Below are 20,457 nucleotides of genomic sequence, written 5' to 3'. Positions count from 1 at the left end.
CTCACAGAGCTGACAAACACTTTCCACTCCTGCGGATGCTGTGCAGCGTGCACTATTTGCACGGCTCTGTGTGTGCATGTGCGTGTGTAAAGCCATAGGGAAGACAGGGGGGGACAGAATGGTGCCGTATGGTTTTCATAACTCTCTGAGGGTTTTTCAATTCTGCTTCCACCCTCCGACCCGACTCCCCCCAAACCAAATCCGTCAACCCCTCCTGCCTTCTCTTATACACTCGCACACTTTACCAGCCCCCTCTTCTAAAAACACACAATTCTTTTTCCTCTACGTAGCCTCCCCCCCCCCCTTTCCACCCTCCCCCAACCTTTCTGAGGTTCAGTCAGACTTTGCAGAGGCAAGAGAGCCCCAGAAGGATCAGATACAAGAGAGGGACTCTGTCACAGAAATTAATCAGGTTCATATTTGGACTCTATTTCAACTCCTGGACTTCTTCTGGACTTATCTTAAGGACAGTTTGCAGCATTGAACAATTTTGAACCCTGGACCCTACTGGTACTTCACTGGACTGTACTGGACTGATATGGACTCATTGGTTTCTGTTCGTTCTGATTATCTGTTAAGTAGTTAGTTTTATTCAGGAGTTGGTGAAATCTGCTTTGAAGTTTGCTGATGAATGGAGTTTGACAGATTCTGTACTGCAGGAATATTTTTCGGAGTTAAGGTAAAAGAGGGTAATGTAATTCAAATTTTGGTTGTATCTCCATTAATTTAATTTTGATATTTTAAATATAACAACAGGGTCAGGTAAAGACAAATCAATCCTGGTTAGGCAAGTAAAGGTTTACTGGATTTATTACTGGAAAAAAAGTGATATCCCTATTTATTCTTTGAATGTTGGCCTAGTTTAGCCTCATGTCTCAGTGGAGGATGCAAAAGACCATCAGTAGCAGTAGCATCTGTAGCAGCATGAGTCTCCTGTGTGTCCTTGGGCTGCTGTTGGTCTGTCTGGCTCCTGGAGGCAGGGCCCAGAGGCCAAGGGAGCCAGAGGGAGAGCAGCCAGCAGCCCAGGCTCAGCTGGACGAGAGAGACGCAATCTGCAACCAGGATGGATGCTACAGCGTCTACCTCCAGAAGAGAAGCTTCAGGGAGGCTGGGCGGAGCTGCCGGGAGCGAGGTGGGACCCTGGCAACCATGCACACCCATGAGGCAGCGGGTGTGGTCCATAAGCTGCTATCGGCCATTGAAGCGCAGGGGGCCAGATCAAGGCTTCGACTCTGGATCGGGCTGCACAGACCGCCACGCCAGTGTTCATCCACCCGGCCCCTCAGAGGATTCGTCTGGGTCACAGGCAAAGTCTAAATTTCCTTACATTTTGACCCCTAAGTACTTCTTATATTCATCACTGTATCTGTATAATTTCACTGGATTTTAATCAACTTCCCTCTCCCATTTAACTTAAGTAATCATAGAACCCAAGTGTTATGTGAAAACACAGACTTTCAATAATTGAAAGATTCTTGAATATCCATTAAAAATGTAATCCTATTTTATCCCAATAATTTCTAAACTGCTGTTATATACAATTGTTTCACTATACATTACACCTACTTTGATATTAATGTTTCCACATGCACATATCATTTTTAACTTGAGCTATAACCTAAGGAAGGAATGATTCCATTTTATTTATTTGACACCTAATTATTTATCTTATGACATGGTAATATATAGAGAAGGTCTCGACCCTTTGTTTTATTATTAGATAGACTCGATATTCATCAATCATTCGCAATCATTTTGCAGTAGCAGAGAGGAAAAACAATTCTGTTAACAGGCAGAAAACTCAAGCAGAACCAGACACCTTGTTGATGAGCCATCTGTCACAACCGGATGGAAAAAATGAGAGAGGGAGAGACAGAAAGAGAGCGGTGATGGAGCTGAACAGTCAGAAAGGGAGAAAGACAGACATTTCAGGAGACATAATACCACAACAAATGAATCACTAACAGATTAAGGTAGTCAGTTCTCTGCCCTCAAACCCTCCCCTCAGACAGACTTTGGTGCCTGGTCCAGCCTGCAGAGCACTGTTCTGACTGGATGGTTATTACATTAACTTCTTTTGTTTCACAGAGAGGGAGTTGGCATGCCAGGGGGAAGTTCAATCCCCATTTTGACCTCATTGATCCTCAGCCTGATTTAGTCATTACAATAACACCACCTACTAAAAACCAGATGGACTTTTATCACTCACAGCGTCTGCCTGGGTCTTTAGTTAGAGAATACTTCAAATTTAAAAGAGTTATGTCACCAGCCTAGTTTTCCATCAGCCATGATTTACAGGGTTGGTTTAACCGAACTGAAAAGGGCGCATTTTCTTCCTTTTCTGCAGTGGTTTTTTGCAATACGAATAACTTGGTTTCATTTAACCAGGGTACGATTTAGAGTCTTTTTTCCCCATGCATCAGAGCATGCAAATGGAGATGTTCTGACATGCTCAAGGTAAAGAAAACAAATCAAATGCACTTGTTGCGGTGCAAAATCAGTTTTAGTTGCAACTGTCATGCTTATTGTTTGGCCCCTGAATATATTCAAACAGACAAAAATGGCATATTCTTCCTTTATATGTTATAATGGGTGAGGTATTTATCACAGTGAGGCGTGGCATTCAATGTGACGCCTGCCAAAATGTTAATCTATGGATAAATTATCTATAAGACTTCCAAGGAGTTATCCAAATGTTAACATCTAAATATCCATGCAACAAAAATACAAACGGGAAAAATGAAAGGTTTTCATAGTCGACATGAGAAGAATTACAAATATCTTACTTTAGCGACTCCTACTGGTAGTGTAAGTGAACAAACCATTGAAAACAAAACAAATGAATAAATGTTTTTTACAAGAGGTAGGCTGCACTCGTTTTCTTCAGAAATCAACTTTTTAAGAAAAACTAAAATAACTCCATACATAGCAGTTTAAACTACAATAAATAACCAAATAAAACACATATATGGATGTTAAGAGGGCAAATAAGAACTAAAAAAGAAATAACTTTTATTGAACTAAAAGAGAAAATTCAAAAGGGGTCATTTCTACTTTCACTGACCTGTTCCTTGTCTTTTTTTTTTTTCTTCAAACAGGAGACCAGGATGGCCAGTTTACCAATTGGCTCCGTGAAGACTCCCCTGGGACATGTGCAGCCCCTCGCTGTGTGGCCATGACTGTCAACACTTCTGAGAATGGCCGTGAGAGCAGCGACAACTTTCAGTGGGTTGATGGCTCCTGTGCATTGCCGTTGGACGGATACGTTTGCCAGTACAATTACAAAGGGATGTGTTCCCCACTGGAGAACGAGGGCAGAGGTCCGGCTGTTTACACCACCCCATTCCACCTAGTCAGCACCCGGCTGACACACGTGCCCTATGGGTCTGTAGCCACTGTGCCGTGCCCTGCTGACACCTCAAACCCAGATGCTGGTGCTGAGCAGACTGTGCTGTGCATGGAGAGAGATGACGAGACTGTCGGCTGGTCCAGGGATGCCCCGCTCTGCTCGTCGGCTGCAGCTCCTCAGAACCAGGACTGGTGTAGCGGGGACCACGGATGTGAGCAGTACTGCCAGAACACGGACACAGATTACTACTGTTACTGCTCAGAGGGCTTTACAATAGACGAGGACGGATACACCTGCAAGCCTGACCCCTTGAGCCAAACTGATCAACCTGGATTATCATCTGACTCCGCTGCCCACATTGATCAGCCCCACATCAAGGAGGTCTGTGTGGAGATGGGGTGTGAACACAACTGTATAGAGACAACCCGGGGAGTCCGCTGCACTTGCCCCCCTGGCTACCAAATGGGTCCGGATGGCCGCAGATGTTCTGACGTGGATGAATGTCTACAACAACCATGCCCTCAACTCTGTGTCAACATCCCAGGCACCTTCCACTGCACCTGCCACAATGGGTATCAGCCGGACGACGAGGGGGAGTGCGTGGATGTTGACGAGTGCCTGGATGAGGGCACCTGTGAAGGCACTTGCGAGAATACAATTGGGTCCTTCTCTTGCTTGTGTAATCCTGGGTATGAGTCTGGCAGTGATGGAGTGTGTGTTGATGTAGACGAGTGTGTGGGCGAGTCGCCCTGCCACCAGCAGTGTCTCAACTTTATGGGAGGATACCAGTGTTTCTGTGAGAGTAGCTTTGACCTGCAGCCGGATGGACTTACTTGCCAACCTTCACCTGATGATGAGGAATATTCCACCCTGTCTCCTGACCCCAGTGACTCTGCTCACATACCTGACTTTGACCCGAACTTTGATATTCCCTGGTCCAGCTCGTTCACCCCCGACCCGAGTTTTGAAGCTGAAACCAACTTTGACGTTGATTGGCTGACAGAAGCCCCTGAGGCACTCTCTCCTGACATGAACCATGGGTCAGATAATCACCTAAACCAATGGGATGCCCTTTCACCAAAGCGATACCAGACAGCCCCATCCCCAACACAAAAAGGCAACACAGGAAATGAAATAGATAATGAGGCTCTAGCTAAGACAGGAGGTAGAGCAGCTAGTGATGGAGTAGGAGATGAGACTGCAAATGAGTCGGGCACCGGTACCAGGGAGGGGGAGGAATCTAACATAAATGATACAAAGGATGTCAGTGGCACAGTTGAGGAAGGGGCTGGATCTACCGCAGGAAAACGAAAGCATGACAAGAGCTGGCTGCTAGTGGCCCTACTGGTGCCTCTATGCGTATTCCTCGTAGTAATGCTCGCTCTGGGGATTGTTTACTGCACCAGCTGTGCTGTCGACAAGAGCCTGAGCTTCTCAAACTGCTATCGCTGGATACTCCCCACTACGCCTCCTGATAGGAGGAACGGCAAAACCCAAGCATGAACCCTAAAATGAACAAACATAGGTGCATGAGCAAACACAGATTTTTTTGAAAGCTCAGATGTTTGTTAACATTCCTCTTGTGGTGCAGGACTTGTCACTGAAACTACCATTTGGATAATAATTCAGCTGCGTGGCTCTCTCATTCATCAAGAAAAATTTAAATCCTTTCTGTTTCACACCCTCTGTAAATAATTCACTTTCATCATGTTTTGGAATTCAATAAAACCAATAAACTAATGAAATACGGTGTGGTTTGTAAGTCTTTTACGTTCAAGAGGATGAAGGAATCAAAGTGTGGAAAGAATGAGTGGCTATCGGTTCAAGTTTCCGTATGTGGGGGGAAAAAAAACAGACTTGTGATTTTCTTTAAAAAGAATATTAAAGGGATAGTTCAGTATTTTCTAAGTGGGGTTCTTGCCAATAGTAAGTATATTAGCCACCTATGACGGTCAGCTCAGCCCCTCAATTGATGCAACAGCAGAAGTGACAGCATGAAAGCTAGGCTAGCAGACAGGTATGTTACACATACATTTTGAAAATAATGTAGGTCTGGTTAAAAATCTAATTTGGTCTGATTAGCTCATGTTCGGCACACACTGTGTGGGGTGAATTTTCTTGATAACCATTTTGATTTATGACGGAAAAGCGTTATTAGCAATAAGGCGCAATGCAATGGTTTGTCAAGAAGCTTAAACTCGCCTCAGCTCCAGTTCTCAGCGTTCCTTTATGTCTAAAGTTGGGTTGAGACAGCATTTCCCGCATGGCAACTGCCATCATGGTACTCCAAAGACCCCTGCAGTAACAGATGAATGGGTGACGTCACTCATGCGTCATCCATTAATATTTACAGTCTATGGCTAAAACAAAGGGGCTTGCACACGTGCCTGTTCCTATCGTATCGGTGGTTAATGATACTATTGACTACGAGTACCTCCTCACCCCACGTAAAAAAATCAGAACTACCCCTTTAACTTTCGACAAGGGGGGGTGTGGCAGAGGTAGGAGGAGCCACGAAAAAATATATGACAAGTTGCTTACAGGACGAAGGGTATTTCGGGGTATGATCTTGTCGCAGGTCATGTTTGGAGGAACCTCGTCGATGCTGAACTTGTGTTTCAATCGTTTATTGGTAAGATGTTCTCGGTCGTGGAAAAGATATCCGACGAGGATGGGATTCGAACCCACGCGTGCAGAGCACAATGGATTAGCAGTCCATCGCCTTAACCACTCGGCCACCTCGTCTGATATATGTTTCTTCAGGTATTGTCACTTATTATTAACTGTATTCCTTTAATGATCCTTCTGTGTGGTGTTACGGGCCACGTGTCCGAGCTGCTAACTGTCCAAAGATCGTGTATTTTAAGCTTAACCTTGTTCAGGAAAACACCGTCACGGAGAACTGCCAAAACCCAGCTCACCTACTTCGTAATTGGTTAGAGCTTCTCTCAATCACGATATTGCGAACTGTGATTGGTCGAGGGGAGGGTCTAACGCTCAATGAATACAGGAAGCTTTACAGCGTGAGACTGCAATTTGACGTTCGCCGGGAAGAAAAGAAAGGTAACAAGCTGTTGAGTTTGGTGTCCACCGTTACGCCTCTTGACACGTATTTAATATAGTAAGAACAAAAACAAACCTAGTAGTGTGTTGTAAGGTACTCGGGACTTAATCTTTTATAAACACACGTTTTTTGCAGTGTGGTGAAATGCTCTAAACACTAAGCAGCAGTTAGCATGCTGCTAGCTGCTAACTGTAGCTACAGACTGTAACCAGTTAGCTGCAAGATGTTTAAACCTAATCTGCCTTTAAACTTAGACGTGCAGTCAAGTTTTTGTTCTGGTATGTTGTTAATTTGAAGGGGTATAAATGTTCCTACTTCTCGACATCAGGGCGCTTTACTTTTTCAGTAATTGGAAAACGAAACAGAAAGTTTGATCCAACGATTTATCAGTTTATCATTGTCAACTATAGGTCAAGGGTTACATTGTTATATCTACTTTATCAATGTCTAAGACCTTAAATAACACTGTAAACCATAGTGTAGATACATGCAAAAACAGCTGCCATTTAAAACTAAAAGTGTTTTATCTACACCAGTGTTTTTACAGTACATATCTCTCTAAAGCTGAGACAGATGTAGAAATACTTCATTGAGCACATGGAAATAAAAAAGACTGATTCTAACAAGTCATTTTGCTGTTATTTCTCGATCCCTCTAATTTCTATTTCTCATTTAATCTTTGCTTTCCCCTATTTTATATCGCAGGCCATTACCACCCCTTACTTGTTTTTCATCTTCTTCTTTCTTCCCACAATTTCCTCCTCTGGGCTTCCCTCTTTCTCTTTTCAGTTCCTCCGCATCAGTGTTAAACCTGGAATTAAAGATGGTGGATTCCCAGTACTACCTCCCTAATGACATTGGCATTTCTGCTCTTGACTGTGGTGAGGCCTTTCGTTTGCTTTCACCTCAGGAGAAGATGTACGCCCACTACCTGTCCCGAGCTGCGTGGTATGTTGTTGACCTCAGATTGTAGCAAATTCAAGGCAAGCGCCGTTAAAGTGTAGAAACCAGTGGAGATCATCTGTTGAATTACTAACATGAACAGAGAGATTTGACCTGTTTTAAAGAATATACAATTTAGTTAAGTTAATTGTAGAAGTGAAACCTCGCTGATCAAATAAACATTTGCTGTCTTAGGTATGGTGGTCTGGCAGTGCTGCAGCAGACTTCCCCAGAGTCTGCGAACATCTTTGTTTTGCTGCAGAAAATCTTCAGGAAGCAGACGCCTGCACAGCTGGAACAGGTTGCCACAGCAGCTGGACTCAGCTCTGAGGAGTATCAGGTTCATTTTTTTCTTGACTTATTTCACTTGTAACGTTTTGACATGCTCTTGCATCAGAAAAAAAGAGAAGATGTTTTTCTTATATTTTTTCATGTCTGTGACATTCAGGCCTTCTTGGTGTATGCAGCAGGTCTGTATGCCAACATGGGAAACTACAAGTCCTTTGGAGACACAAAGTTCATCCCCAATCTACCCAAGGTAAGAGGTTGTCTTTGGTAACAGCAGGTGTAAAATAAAATAAGCAGAATTCAAAGGAAGAATGTGGGACTTTCTTGATCCAGTAAATGTGGCCCTTGAGCACCAGCACTAAACCAAAACAAACTGCGGTTTGGCGACAACTCCACTTTTCTGAAGCCTCCGTTCTCTTCCAGCGGCACACCTCCAACCCCTCTCCACTCGCACGAAGGAGTTATGAATTAGAACCAACCATAATTAAGCACCATTAAGTGTAAGCGGCGGACAAAATTGTCCTTTGCTTGAGCTGCAATTGCCTGTGTCCTGCATTGTTGTGTTAGCAGGCTAATGTTAGCAAACTTTGGTTTACTTAAGCTTCATATTGCACATAAATTGACACCGAAAGACTGTGATCTAAAGACACTTCTAATGACATTCAAATGAGCAGTGAGTAGGCTTTGTTATTCTTCTTTTCTCTAGTCCTTGACTAAAACAGCTTTATACACAAGACTGTCCTGTCCATATAAACATGATGTAAACACAGCTTTGACAACAGTACAGCTTGCTGGACTCACGCTTCTCACTCATTGTAGACAGTTGTGACTCAGAGGGATTGTTACAGAGGATATACTTGATTTCTGTGGTAAAATGTTGCAAATTCCACAAGAACACATTTTAAAATGTGCAAGTTTGACACAAATTGTGACACACAGTGGAGCGCTTTATTTCTTATTTCATAATTTCCCTTCAGGAATTGATACAGTTTCTGGATAATGAGTTGGTTGGTTATAATGCTACTTTTTTTGCAGTTGTTACATGTTTTAAGCTGAGTGTATCTGTGTAATTTCCACTCAGGACAAACTGGATTCTCTGGTGAAGGCCAGCCAGGCGTTTCAAGATCAGCCCAGTGAGATGAAGGCCCTGTGGGACAGCTGCTCGTGTCTCCTCTACTCCCTGGAGGACAGACAGAAGCAACTGGGGCTGGGTGACAAGGTGGGATTTGTGTATCATTGAATGCTGATTTTAGGCCAGCTTTGATCTATTTTTCTTTTACTTTTGTTGTTATATTTGTTGTGTTTTCCCTACTGGAGAGGGAAAGGGACTGGAAATTAATATTTGGCACGCTTGTCTCTTTTACTCAAACAGCAGTTTCTCTGCCGTTTCTCTTCATCTTGTTTTCCTATTTCTCTTTTTTTAGATGTTTTTCGATCTTTTCTTTTAAATTGGCTCAACAATTGGCCTTCATGAGACCATTAGACCCCAAACTTTCAGCAGGCTCTACTTGTGACCCATCGTTGTGACCCCTATGAAGATTTCATAAAGTATTTTTGCTTGTGTTTTCTTCAGGGAATTACCACCTACTTTTCAGGAAACTGCTGTCTGGAGGATGCTGAGCTGGCTCAGAAGTTCCTTGACTCAAAGGTAAGCTAAAGTCAAACTTGTGTTTTATTGTTAATCTGAATTGTAAATTTTTCTTTTTCCTCTTCCCCTCTGCCTTTATTGTATAGATTAATCATTTTCACCTGTGCTAGTTTTTCTCTTGAATTTAACTGTAAGTCCACATATTCTTAACTATGATTTAATGGTTTGTTTCCAGAAACTGTCCGCTTACAACACACGTCTGTTCAAGAGGGAAAATGGAGGCAAAGCTTGCTATGAGGTTCGCTTGGCTTCAGCTGTGCAGAAAGGTCACCACTTAAGTTTTACATGAGAATTAAGATTAATGACCATGTACAACGTGAATATATATATATATATATATATATACTATGCACTTTGTAGCTTGTGAAAACATTCATTTTGATTACCATCAAATCATCTGGCCAGTATTTGTTATGTTACGTTGTAAAAGTTTTTTCCCAAACATTTAAACGCATTACCAGACACTCTAAACACCAACTGAAAATAGTAAAAAAAAAAACAAGTTAACTTCTTTGTTAAAACTCTACAAATGTAGTGCAAAATGAAACGCAGCACTCTAAACCAAGTTCTCTCTTCTCAAAACGAATTCCTCCCACCAAAACAATAAACACAGCTCTTATATGCTTATGTCTTACAGGGTGTCAAATACGAATAAAATAATGATGTGATAAAACATACATGAATTCATGTGTTCATGTATGTTTTAGCTTCAGGAAGTCATGTAACAGTCAAAAGCAGTTTTGTTGAAGTGTAGGCTTTTTGTCCCGATAAGCATTTACGGTAAACGTGTATAAGCAATACCAATGTGACCTATCTGATGTGGTATGTAGCAAAAGTAATTTCACCTATGTTAGTACTATGAGAAACACTACAAGGAAGAAAGCACAGGTACAGAAGGTCACTAAACCTTATTGGTTACTACAATATAAAGTGTACAGATGAACTGACAAAAACAAATTGTAAAATGCAATAAAGCAGATCATTCTCTACCTGTATAAGTCACCTGAGGCCTCCTTTATACTCTGGCAAATGATTGAAGTGTTCTTCCAATTGAGTTTGCACAGGAGCAACTTGAGTGTGACTAATTGGTGATCAGGGTGTTACATTTCAAAGTCCAGCGATTCTAGGTAAAGAAATAGTGCTAAATGATTTAACTTGTGTTCAGAGATTTGCAAAACTGTGATTTGGAATGATATTTGAGTGAGACTATTGGAATTGTGCTTAGAGTTTAGCAGTTTAGAGCTTCACGTTTTAAGGGTTGTTGGCATAGTCCCATTTTTGTTTGTGTTTATAAAATGGGGAGAACTGTCAGAGATTTAATCATTAAAATGTACTTTACTGTCTTACAGACTGTGCAGTCGAAGGGGAATGCAAATCATGCTGCGGTAGCTTCAACTTTGAAGACACAGAGTTTACTGTAAAAAGGGGAGACTATGCTCCGCTCATGGAAAAAGTCTGCTATTACCTCGACAAAGCACAGGTGAGAGCGATGGATACAGTGGAATATAGTCATGGTCAGTCTCTATTCTATTAGCTGATGGCCCTAAGGCTATACAATGTTTGAACAAGGAGCTGCCAAACTGCCACTTATAAAACTCTTGTTTTGTTTCTAAATCTTGTTTCACTCAGTCGTATGCAGCCAATGAGAACCAGAGAAAGATGCTTGAAGAATATAGCCGCAGCTTCACCCTTGGCTCAATTGAAGCCCATAAGGAGGGCTCACGCTACTGGATCAAAGACAAGGGACCAATTGTCGAGAGGTGAGTCATGTCTCTTATGGCTTAAATAAACAATAATAGAGTCAAAAATATATTTACAAAGTGATAATATATCGAAAGTGAATATAGGTCTAGAGATGACTACAATGTATAGATTAACGTTACTCAGGGTAACAGGAAAGTACTGCTACCACCATTATTAGGTATGCCATTATAAGTATAAGAGTTTGAGAACAACTGTACTGAATAATTGATAACCTACTGTTTACGAACAAATCCCTCTAGACTCTCAAATGCACTGTAATGGTTTCTTAATGACTTAATGTGGTCAATAATAAACCAGTAACCTAAACCTGCCTATAACCGCGGTTAATAATTAATGTGGTACTTCTAACTGTTTACAAATATTAGCATTAAACATTTACTGAATAAATTTGGATTTTGCATTTCAATTGCATATTTAATCATTTGTATTATTGTTATTATTAGTGGCAGTAGTAATAGCAGTAGTATTGGTTACTCACATTAGCCTACACATTTTCAGAAAGGCCTACGGTTCTATTCAATTCAATTCAAATAACTTTATTTATCCGTTATGAACTTCATTTGTGTTAAAGAGCATCAGTACGCATACAGCTAGACACAAAAACAACTGCAGAAACACACACATCCAAGTGGCTCTATTAAAAGCATGATAAATAGGTCATAAATAATTGTTATGAGTGGTCTTGAAAATAAATAAGAAATAGATCATTTGTTCATGAGCATGATGGATGTGGGAGCAAAGCTTGAAATGGCTCGATTAGTCTGGAAAGTGAGAGATCTGTATCTGTGGCCTGAGGGGAGACGGTTGTAGAGCTGGCAGAGTGAGTGTGTGCTGTCTGAGGCTGTGTGTTGTCCTTTTAGTTTTGTTCTCCTGTTGTAGATACTGATCAGTGGTTCCTGCTGCTGTCCGATTATTTTGCTGCTTATTGTTATGATCCTGTTTAATGGGTTACGATGAATGTTTGGCAGAGACCCAAACTAGGCTGTGATGTTGAAGATTAAAACGGATTCTATAAAACAGTTGTAAAATGCTGTTAGGACTGATTGGTGGACTTGAAGTTTGCATAGTTTTCTGAGGAAGAAGAGGCGCTGCTGGCACTTAGAGAAGATGGATTTGCTGTTGGGTTGGAAGGTGAGCCTGTGATCAATTATTGTCCCGAGGTATCTGTATGATTCAACCCTCTCTATGGGCTGGTTGTTGACTGACAGAGTGGGGATGTTGTTAGATTCTTTCCAGAAGTCAACAACCTTTTGAGGTGTTAAGGTCAAGACAGTTCAGCCTACACCATTCTGCGAAAGAGTCTATCTCAGCCTGCAACTGTCCCTCTGAGTTGGTGGTATCCATAATAACGGTGTCATCAGAGTATTTAATGTATGTTATTCCTGGGCTGGTGCTCCTGCAGTCATTTGTGTAAAGTGTGTAGAGAATGGGTGAGATGACAGAGCCCTGGGGGGTTCCTGTTGAGACTGTTTTAGATAAGCTGAGGTGACCGTTGACTCGGACCCTCTGGTTTCTATTTGTCAGAAATGAGAGGACCCAGAGAATCAGGTGCGGGTTGGTATCCAGCTCGAGCAGTTTACGACCCAACAGGTGGGGTTGCACAGTATTGAATGCACTTGAGAAGTCCACAAAGACTAGTCTAATAAATGACTTGGACTTCTCAAGGTGTACATAGGCTTCATGCAGCAGAGTTAGAACAGCGTCGTCCACACCCCTGTGCTGTTTGTATGCAAACTGGAGAGGGTCGGCATACATATTGACCTCCTCCTGGAGTTGAGAAAGAACAAGCCTCTCAAAGCCTTTCATAACCAATGATGTTAATGCAATGGGTCTATAGTCATTGTTACAGGTGGGATTGCTCTTTTTGGCTACAGGACAAACAATTGCTGATTTCCAGAGTGCCGGGATTGAGTGTTCTTCAAGGGAGCGATTGAAGAGATTGCAGAAAACACCAGCCAGCTGGCTGCAGCATGCCTTTCAATAAACGGCCACAGATCTGATCAGGTCCTGGTGCTTTGTTTGTTTTTGTTCTCTTCAGCATTTTTTCTACTTCAGCCTGCTTCAGTTCCAGGTTTGAATGGGAGAGGGTCATCGGGGTGAGTTCACCTATTAGCTCCTCTCGCTCCCGTGTGTAGTCAGTCTGGTCAAATCTGCAGTAGATTTGGTTCAAGCTCTCTGCCATATTGACACAGACTTCAGCCCCCCCATTAGTTATTGCTGGAGTGTTGGTAGGGAGGCCAGCCAGTGTTTTAACACCTCGCCAGGCATCCCTGGCTTTTCCTTCCTGGAAGAGCTTCTCAACTCTGTCCTTGTGAACTCTCTTGGCAGCTTTTATTTGTGTGTTCAACTTATTTTGGATTCAGTCCTATTTCCAGATTTGAATGCTATTTTCTTTTCATTCAGAGTGTTTTTCAGGGCTTTTGTGATCCAGGGCTTGTTGTTAGAGAATACCTTTACAGTGCTAGTGGGGACAATCATGTCCTCACAAAAGGTGATGTAGTGAGACACCACATCAGTTGCTTCGTCAAGGCTGCTCCCATTGGTCAACACCTCCCAGTCTGTGCAATCGAAGCATCCCTGTAGTGTCTCAACCACAGTCTCATCCCACTTTTTCACCACCGTCTTAGCCACGCCCTCTCGTTGCAGTTTCGTGCGGTATGCAGGAATGAGATGTACAACATTATGGTCTGCAGTACTAAGTGGTGGTTTGTTGTAGGCTTTATATGCGTTTTTTACATTTCCATAGCAGAGGTCGATTGTTTTGTCGCCTCTGCTCTACGTCAGGTGTACAGCATGAGTGATTCACATTAGCAGATCTACACCAATCATTATTAAAGTACACACACACAGGCCCCCGCCGTGCTTCTTCAGGCTACTCACGGTGTCCCGATCAAGTCTGAGCGGGGCTCCGAATCCATCCAGAGAGAGCTCCGAGTCCGCTATCGTGTTGTCATGCCAGGTTTCTGTGAGGCAGATCAGATTTGCTTCCTTGTATGCCCATTGGCATGATATGTTTGCATGTAGTTCATCGAGTTTATTGCGTAAAGAGCGGACGTTTGCAAGCATAATGGACGGGAGTGGTGGGGTTTTTTGAGTGCCCGTGAGTCTCTTTAACCTCTGCCTCACTCCCCCTCTCCTTCCCCGCTTCCTCCTCGTACCTGTCCGGCGGTTATCACGGTCGGATCCGCGTGGTCTCAGTAGTTCTCCACAGTTGTCCAAGATCGGTGCTGGATAGTCCGTGTCACGAAGAAGCAGTAGATCATTTCTGGAGTACTGCAGATTATCATCTCCGTGACTCACAGATACCGACATTAGCAGTTTGGTTGTCAGGAGCAGGAGCAATAGCAGCAGCACGAACTTCTTCATCGCGAAACACACTTTACAAAGCTTCAGTCTCTCTGTGATCGCTGCCCATCAAAGCACACTTAGAACAGAACTATGGTGCCACTGATTCCAACACTCACATTCACGAACACACACATATTCTAACTAAACAAACTAGATAAACTAGACGCACAGAGAGACGCTCTCTCCACCTGTCGCCATTACAGCACCAGTCCTGTTTCTCTTCAATTCAGATAAACTCTTCATTGTGTTTACTTCATCTCACTCTCTCCATCAAACGCTGCAGTCCGCCTGTCTGTGTGTAGTAGGGTCACACGCATCAGAGGGAGAGTGCGGTGAATCAGGGGAGTGCAGGGAAGTTGCTTTTGGTGTTTTTAACGTGTACTTGGCTTCTGCAAAACATTCAGGGTTTGAGGCAGCATCTCTCCGGAATGAGGTAACCTGGGTAACCACCTTAAGCGTGTATGAACTGAGCCGATGTTCCGTCTGTAGTAGCTGCTGGTGATGTGCTCATCACATGACGTTGGTTTTGCCGCATGATTGTTGGAAATGACATTCAGCTCATAAAGGAGAAATGCGCCAGAAATACAATATAAAAAGATTTTGGATAAGTCCAAAACCTCGAGTCTGATTTGAGTCTGAAGTCTTCGATAGACAAGTCCAAGTCAGGTGTCAAGTCACACTTGTGTTCATATTTTGTAAAAGTCTCTTTTTTTTCTCTTTGCTCTTTTCTCCTCTTTGCTCCTCATCCCCTCTCTCCTCCTCCCAGTTATATAGGTTTCATTGAAAGCTACAGAGACCCATTTGGTTCCAGGGGAGAGTTTGAAGGTAAATACCATAGAGTTCAGAAATGGTGACATGTTGTTGTCTTCTATAGTTGTATGCAGTCTGAGTCAGTGGGCCTCTCCAGGTTGTATTGCTCTGGTCCAAAGCTAGAGACCATTTAATAACCATTGTGAATGAGTTAGTTGAATCATTGAAAAGGCTGCTTATATATACTGAATTAACTTCTATCATAGATTTTAGAAACATACTTTAATTCTAACAGTCATTGCATCAATATTACTTGGACACGTACAGTAATACATATTGTTCTGTACCTGTAATGACAAAAACTATTTCCTAAATTGGTACCCTGCCAATAATTTGGCCTTGCTAAGCCTGTGGTTAACCACTATCTTAAAATTAGGAGGCTGAAGTGTGAATCAATGTGTGCAAAATACATATTTACAGCCGTGTGTGTTTTTTTTTTTTCTTCTGTCAATTTGCCTCCATTCTTTGGGGTTGTGATGTCACCTCTAGGTTTTGTTGCGGTTGTAAACAAGGCAATGAGTGAGCGTTTTGCCAAACTGGTGAGCTCAGCAGAAGTCTTGCTCCCTGAGCTGCCTTGGCCAAGAGACTATGAGAAGGACACTTTCCTTAAACCCGACTTCACCTCACTGGATGTTCTCACCTTCGCTGGCAGCGGAATACCAGCTGGCATCAACATCCCCAACTGTACGTATGCTCAGCTTCTGTAAAGTGTTACGGGAGTGTTTTTAAGCTATTAATGAACTACTTTACACTCTGTTTCAAGCTCCTAACTTCTGACGGTTTGTTTTTGCATGCAGATGATGACATCAGACAGTCAGAGGGCTTTAAAAATGTGTCGCTAGGCAACGTTCTCGCTGTGGCCTATGCTACACAAAAAGAAAAACTCACCTTTCTGGAGGAGGAGGACAAGGTAACAAACGTAGCTTCCTGAGTCTATTACAACCAAGCTCTCATCACACACACAAACAATACTATAACTCCATACCTTTCTGTGTGTGTGTGTGCACGTGTGTTGCTTTTACACTAGGATTTGTTCATCAAGTGGAAAGGACCATCATTCGAGGTGCAGGTGGGACTTCATGAGCTGTTGGGCCATGGAAGTGGCAAGCTGTTTGTCCAGGTCAGTTAAACCTAACGCACAGCATGAGGGTGTTGACCTTCATGGTTTAGAGTCACATGATAGATTTCCCTTTGACACAAATTTAGTGATTCAGATGTAACTGCTTTCTCCTTGTTAAAATAATGAATTTATTGAAATTAGATTAAACAATTATGAATGTTGAAATAGTGTCTAAATTGTTTTATTCCTGCTGTTTTTTTCCTGTACAGGATGATCAGGGGAAGTTCAACTTCGACCAGACAAAGGTGACCAATCCAGAGACTGGAGAACTGGTGAGTTTGTTTGTGTTTACACCAATTCTTTATTCTGTGTCTTTCTAAAAAGAGACTGAAGGTATAAATATTTATTTTAGGTGTCCAGTTGGTATCAGGGCAGCGAGACATGGGACAGCAAATTCTCCACAATTGCTTCGTCTTATGAAGAATGTCGGGCTGAGTGTGTTGGACTTTATTTGTGTCTCAACAATCCAGTACTAAGGTATGATTTACTTGTCACCTTCATTCCATTTGTATCTCTGTGAATTTCCTGAAATTGTTGCAGTCTTATCTCTCAGCAGGAGTCAAGAGGGATTTAAAAAAAAAAATCGGAGCTATGTTGCACAGAGCCGCAAGCTCCTTGCGTGTGCCTGCACTCTCTTGGGCACGCAGCAGTTTTATGAATAAATAAAATGACATTTTCGGAAATATACTTGGGCAGCCATAAATCGTCTTACGTGTGGGAAACACTGCTGCAGCATAAGAAGGGGACAAGCTTGTCTTTTTTGTGTCTCTTGTGATTTCTCCCTCTGCAAATAAAATGCAAATGCAGTAATACACCCCTTTTTTGCACTTTGTAACAGTTAAGAATCTATGTTAGGACAAATAGTAATGTCATCACATTGTTTGGAATATTTAAATCAGTCATTAAAATGGGGTGGTTGTTATTTATTGTTAGGCTCTCTGGATTGTTGGCTGATGGGTAAATGTGAGTGAAATAAACCTTTACCTTTGTTTTGTGTTTCAGTATTTTTGGACATGATGGCCAGGATGCAGAGGATGTGGTGTACATTAACTGGCTCAGCATGGTGAGAGCTGGACTGTTGGGTCTGGAGTTCTACACAACGGAGAGCAAGAGCTGGAGACAGGTAATCCATAAGCATTCTTCCTTAACACCACCTCTCTCTCTCTGTGTCTCTCTGTCTCTCTCTCCCGGTGAAACTCCAGGTAAAGTCCGCGCGAAAAATGCGGCTGTTTGCGTTCACATATCGCCTAAAGACCCTCCGGGTAGCCTAATGTCTGGAGTTTTTCAAGAGATTTCTGTATGTGTGAAAAGGATTTTGGACTGCTTTGCATCATGTAATAACGAATCCTGACTTTGATTTATGTAGAGCTTTGGAGATACAGTGTTTACATGACTAGACATCATGCAGACAATGAGGCATGTGTTTCTTACAAACTGACTGGCTCAGTCTTATGTGTCTGTGTAGTTTAAAATCACAGCTCAAAGTAAGCCTGTCTGTGTTTAAAGTAGTGTCAGAGTACGTATACAGTGAATGTCGTGTGTGTGTGTGTGTGTGTGTCTCAGGCTCACATGCAGGCTCGCTTTGTGATCCTGCGTGTTCTGCTGGAGGCTGGGGAGGGCCTGGTAGGCCTGGAGGAAGTTACAGGAAAGGATGGCAAGCCTGACGCTCGAATCACATTGGACCGCAGCAAGATCCACACCGTGGGCAAACACGCCATCCACAGGTTTCTCCAGAAACTGCAGGTTTGTCCATCATTAGATAATACAGTTTTCCAGAAATTAAATCCTGGATAAAAATACAACATATTTGAGAATACATTTATTATACTATACAAATACAGAAAACATTTCATTCATTTAAAACAAATGTTAACCACATATACATGTCAGCTTATTTGCGTCACAAATTCCATTTCTTAAATTCATGAAACACAAAGAGTTACTTTCTTGAAGGTGCTTAGTATCTTTTGATTTGCACAGTAACAAAACAACAATAATGTTTGTATTCTGTGTTTGTCACCAAAACTCAGTGTATAAAGGTCGATTTCGGTCGATTAGGTCGTTTCTTTCTCAGAAAATAAAACATTAGTCTTTACTTTTAAATACTCCTCCCCTTCATTGCCTTTGTTGGTGCATATTTGCCTTTAGATGACCTTTAGATCAGATCAGATTATTTGTGTGTGCTGTCGTGTAACTGAACAGTTTAATAAATAACCAGAGAGATCTACTGTCCATTACTGCAACTCCAAATTCTTTTTTGGGATAAAATAATGAATGAGAATGAGAACTTCTTGATGCCCCTTCACTGCTATACTATTTGAATAAATTACCAAATAGTGTAGGAGAGGTAGAAGTGTGAATGTAAAACTGTCAACGGCCGTCATGTCAAATGAAGATTATGAATGATCAACTGTCTGTACAAAAAAAGTATTTTCTCCTGTTTTCCCAACACACAGCTAACGTGCTCCTCTGTGTTGTAGGTTTTCAAGTCTACAGCAGATGTGGATGGAGGGAGAGCCATGTATAACGGCTACTCTGCTGTCGGTGACAGTGGCGCTCACAACTTCTTGCGTCTCCGTGAGACAGTGCTGCTGAGGAAAGAGGCTCGTAAGATGTTTGTCCAGGCCAACTCCAGAGTCAATGGTATGTAGCAGCATCTGTTTCTGCTATGGGGGTGTAACAGGGGGTGGCTATGTTTCTATGGACACAAATAATCAGAACAAAAGCGTTTCATGTAAACACGTCAATCGAAAGAGACCGAACCGATCTGGCTCATTTGGAAATAAATTTCATGACGAACGAGAGGGGTGGTTTATGCCGATCGTTGTTCGGATCAATGTACATGCTTGATCTGATCATGTCTTCCTGGTTGGGGTAAAACTATTCTCACTGTGCATGTCTGCATCTATTTTCTACAGCGCAGACCCGCCCGGCTCAATTCCTCTGTTAATCGAGTGTTACCATGACTTTAGCTGATATGTGGAAATCAAATTTTGACAACCTCAGAGCAGACAAAGGGCCTGACCCCAGGTCAACTAAACATCTTTAGAAAGACCTGTTCATTAGTTGGTGGTTACAGGCCGTGATTGTCTGTCTGTTTGTTAAGGACTATTGGGCTGACTCTTACTGTGTTGTTTACAGGGGACAGCGTAGAGCTGGTTGAATATGAAGGCAGCGCAGCGGGGTTGATTCGCTCTTTCACGGAGCGTTTCGACGAAGATGCAGAGAAACTGGAGGCCGACCTTTTGGAGATGGGCAAAAGAGACGCCCCCTGCTGGTGTTGATAGACGGACGGATGATCTGCTCCAATGGCGCTTAAAATATCAACCAGATTTTTTTTTTTATCATATGTGAAAGCAAACTGATTCTAAATGGATAAAACACACAGAAGAACACTATGATCTCATTAATATCAGACCATTAAATGAATGGTTTATACTTCCAATAAAGCCACAAGGCTAGATCAGATCTGCCCAATGTATTAGCCACGATCCAATGTCTGGTCTGTTTATGTAAACAGGCTCAAATCAGAACTTCTCTCTTCAACTCTTTTGGATGAATTTGAATTATGTTCTATGACTTGTATTTAAACCAATGCTGCCTGACAAGACAAACGTGTTTGAAGTGACTCACACTTTCTGACTATAGCTAAGTTTAAAATTCTCTTCAGAAAAAATGGATCCATCTTTACAGTTACAAAATGTTGTCTTAGGGTTCATGATGATCGGGTAGGTTGAAAGTAGACCAGGTACCATTACAGCATTAAGCCAACTGTTAGGCAGAATCTTTTTCCTGCTTTGTTTGATATGAAGAAGTCATTAATAAGTTGACTGTATACAATGATGCTGTCCAAAAGCCATGAGTTAAATCCACACAAATAAAATCGGTTTGATGTCAAGCTAATGCTTTTTCATTTCATTTGTCAATCTTTAACAATCACAGTATGCCTTTTCATGTATTTGAACATAAAAGATTGCCCTGACAATTGAAATAAGGTGAAGCTTTATGAAAATCTTCCCAATGTGGGATCAGTTATTAGGACTTCAGGTTCAATGGCACATGTTTAATCAAAGCCTGGAGGTCTGTATGTCAACATTTCTGCAAAGAACTTAATTTTTTTAAGC

At 42.1% G+C, this 20,457-nt stretch overlaps 2 protein-coding genes and 1 non-coding gene across 4 annotated transcripts; 2 read left to right on the top strand and 1 right to left on the bottom strand.

The window, feature by feature from the left end:
* The first annotated feature begins 310 nt into the window (after positions 1–310).
* LOC132988078 (endosialin-like) lies at positions 311–5,099 on the top strand. Its single transcript, XM_061055204.1, has 2 exons — positions 311–1,306; positions 3,099–5,099. The coding sequence occupies exons 1-2, from the start codon at positions 871–873 to the stop codon at positions 4,850–4,852; spliced, it is 2,190 nt and encodes a 729-aa protein (XP_060911187.1). The 5' UTR covers positions 311–870; the 3' UTR covers positions 4,853–5,099.
* Positions 5,100–5,903: 804 nt separating this feature from the next.
* Positions 5,904–20,231, top strand: dpp3 (dipeptidyl-peptidase 3). Of its 2 annotated transcripts, none has more exons than XM_061055201.1 (19): positions 5,904–6,112; positions 7,203–7,361; positions 7,551–7,695; positions 7,804–7,893; positions 8,725–8,862; positions 9,217–9,291; positions 9,467–9,557; positions 10,641–10,771; positions 10,921–11,051; positions 15,170–15,228; positions 15,703–15,897; positions 16,011–16,123; positions 16,241–16,333; positions 16,543–16,605; positions 16,686–16,810; positions 17,336–17,456; positions 17,897–18,076; positions 18,814–18,976; positions 19,475–20,231. In XM_061055201.1, the coding sequence occupies exons 1-19, from the start codon at positions 5,913–5,915 to the stop codon at positions 19,615–19,617; spliced, it is 2,415 nt and encodes an 804-aa protein (XP_060911184.1). In that variant the 5' UTR covers positions 5,904–5,912; the 3' UTR covers positions 19,618–20,231. The 2 variants fall into 2 exon arrangements, with proteins under 2 accessions (XP_060911184.1, XP_060911186.1); XM_061055203.1 differs by lacking the exon at positions 5,904–6,112 and adding an exon at positions 6,280–6,412.
* trnas-gcu (transfer RNA serine (anticodon GCU)) lies at positions 6,013–6,094 on the bottom strand. Its single transcript has one exon. It is a non-coding gene; the product is annotated as a tRNA-Ser (tRNA).
* Positions 20,232–20,457: the final 226 nt, after the last annotated feature.

This window comes from Labrus mixtus, chromosome 14 (assembly GCF_963584025.1).
Source record: "Labrus mixtus chromosome 14, fLabMix1.1, whole genome shotgun sequence".
Taxonomy (NCBI): domain Eukaryota; kingdom Metazoa; phylum Chordata; class Actinopteri; order Labriformes; family Labridae; genus Labrus; species Labrus mixtus.
The sequence above is the reverse complement of the archived record's forward strand: the minus strand, read 5'-3'. Positions and strand labels throughout refer to the sequence as shown.

Coding starts and splice junctions, on each gene's coding strand:
- LOC132988078 (XM_061055204.1), top strand. CDS start 871: ATGTCTCAGTGGAGGATGCAAAAGACCATCAGTAGCAGTAGCATCTGT. Junction 1,307..3,098: donor AGGATTCGTCTGGGTCACAG/GCAAAGTCTAAA, acceptor TTCTTCAAACAG/GAGACCAGGATGGCCAGTTT.
- dpp3 (XM_061055201.1), top strand. CDS start 5,913: ATGATCTTGTCGCAGGTCATGTTTGGAGGAACCTCGTCGATGCTGAAC. Junction 7,696..7,803: donor TCAGCTCTGAGGAGTATCAG/GTTCATTTTTTT, acceptor TGTGACATTCAG/GCCTTCTTGGTGTATGCAGC. Junction 15,898..16,010: donor TGGCATCAACATCCCCAACT/GTACGTATGCTC, acceptor TTTTGCATGCAG/ATGATGACATCAGACAGTCA.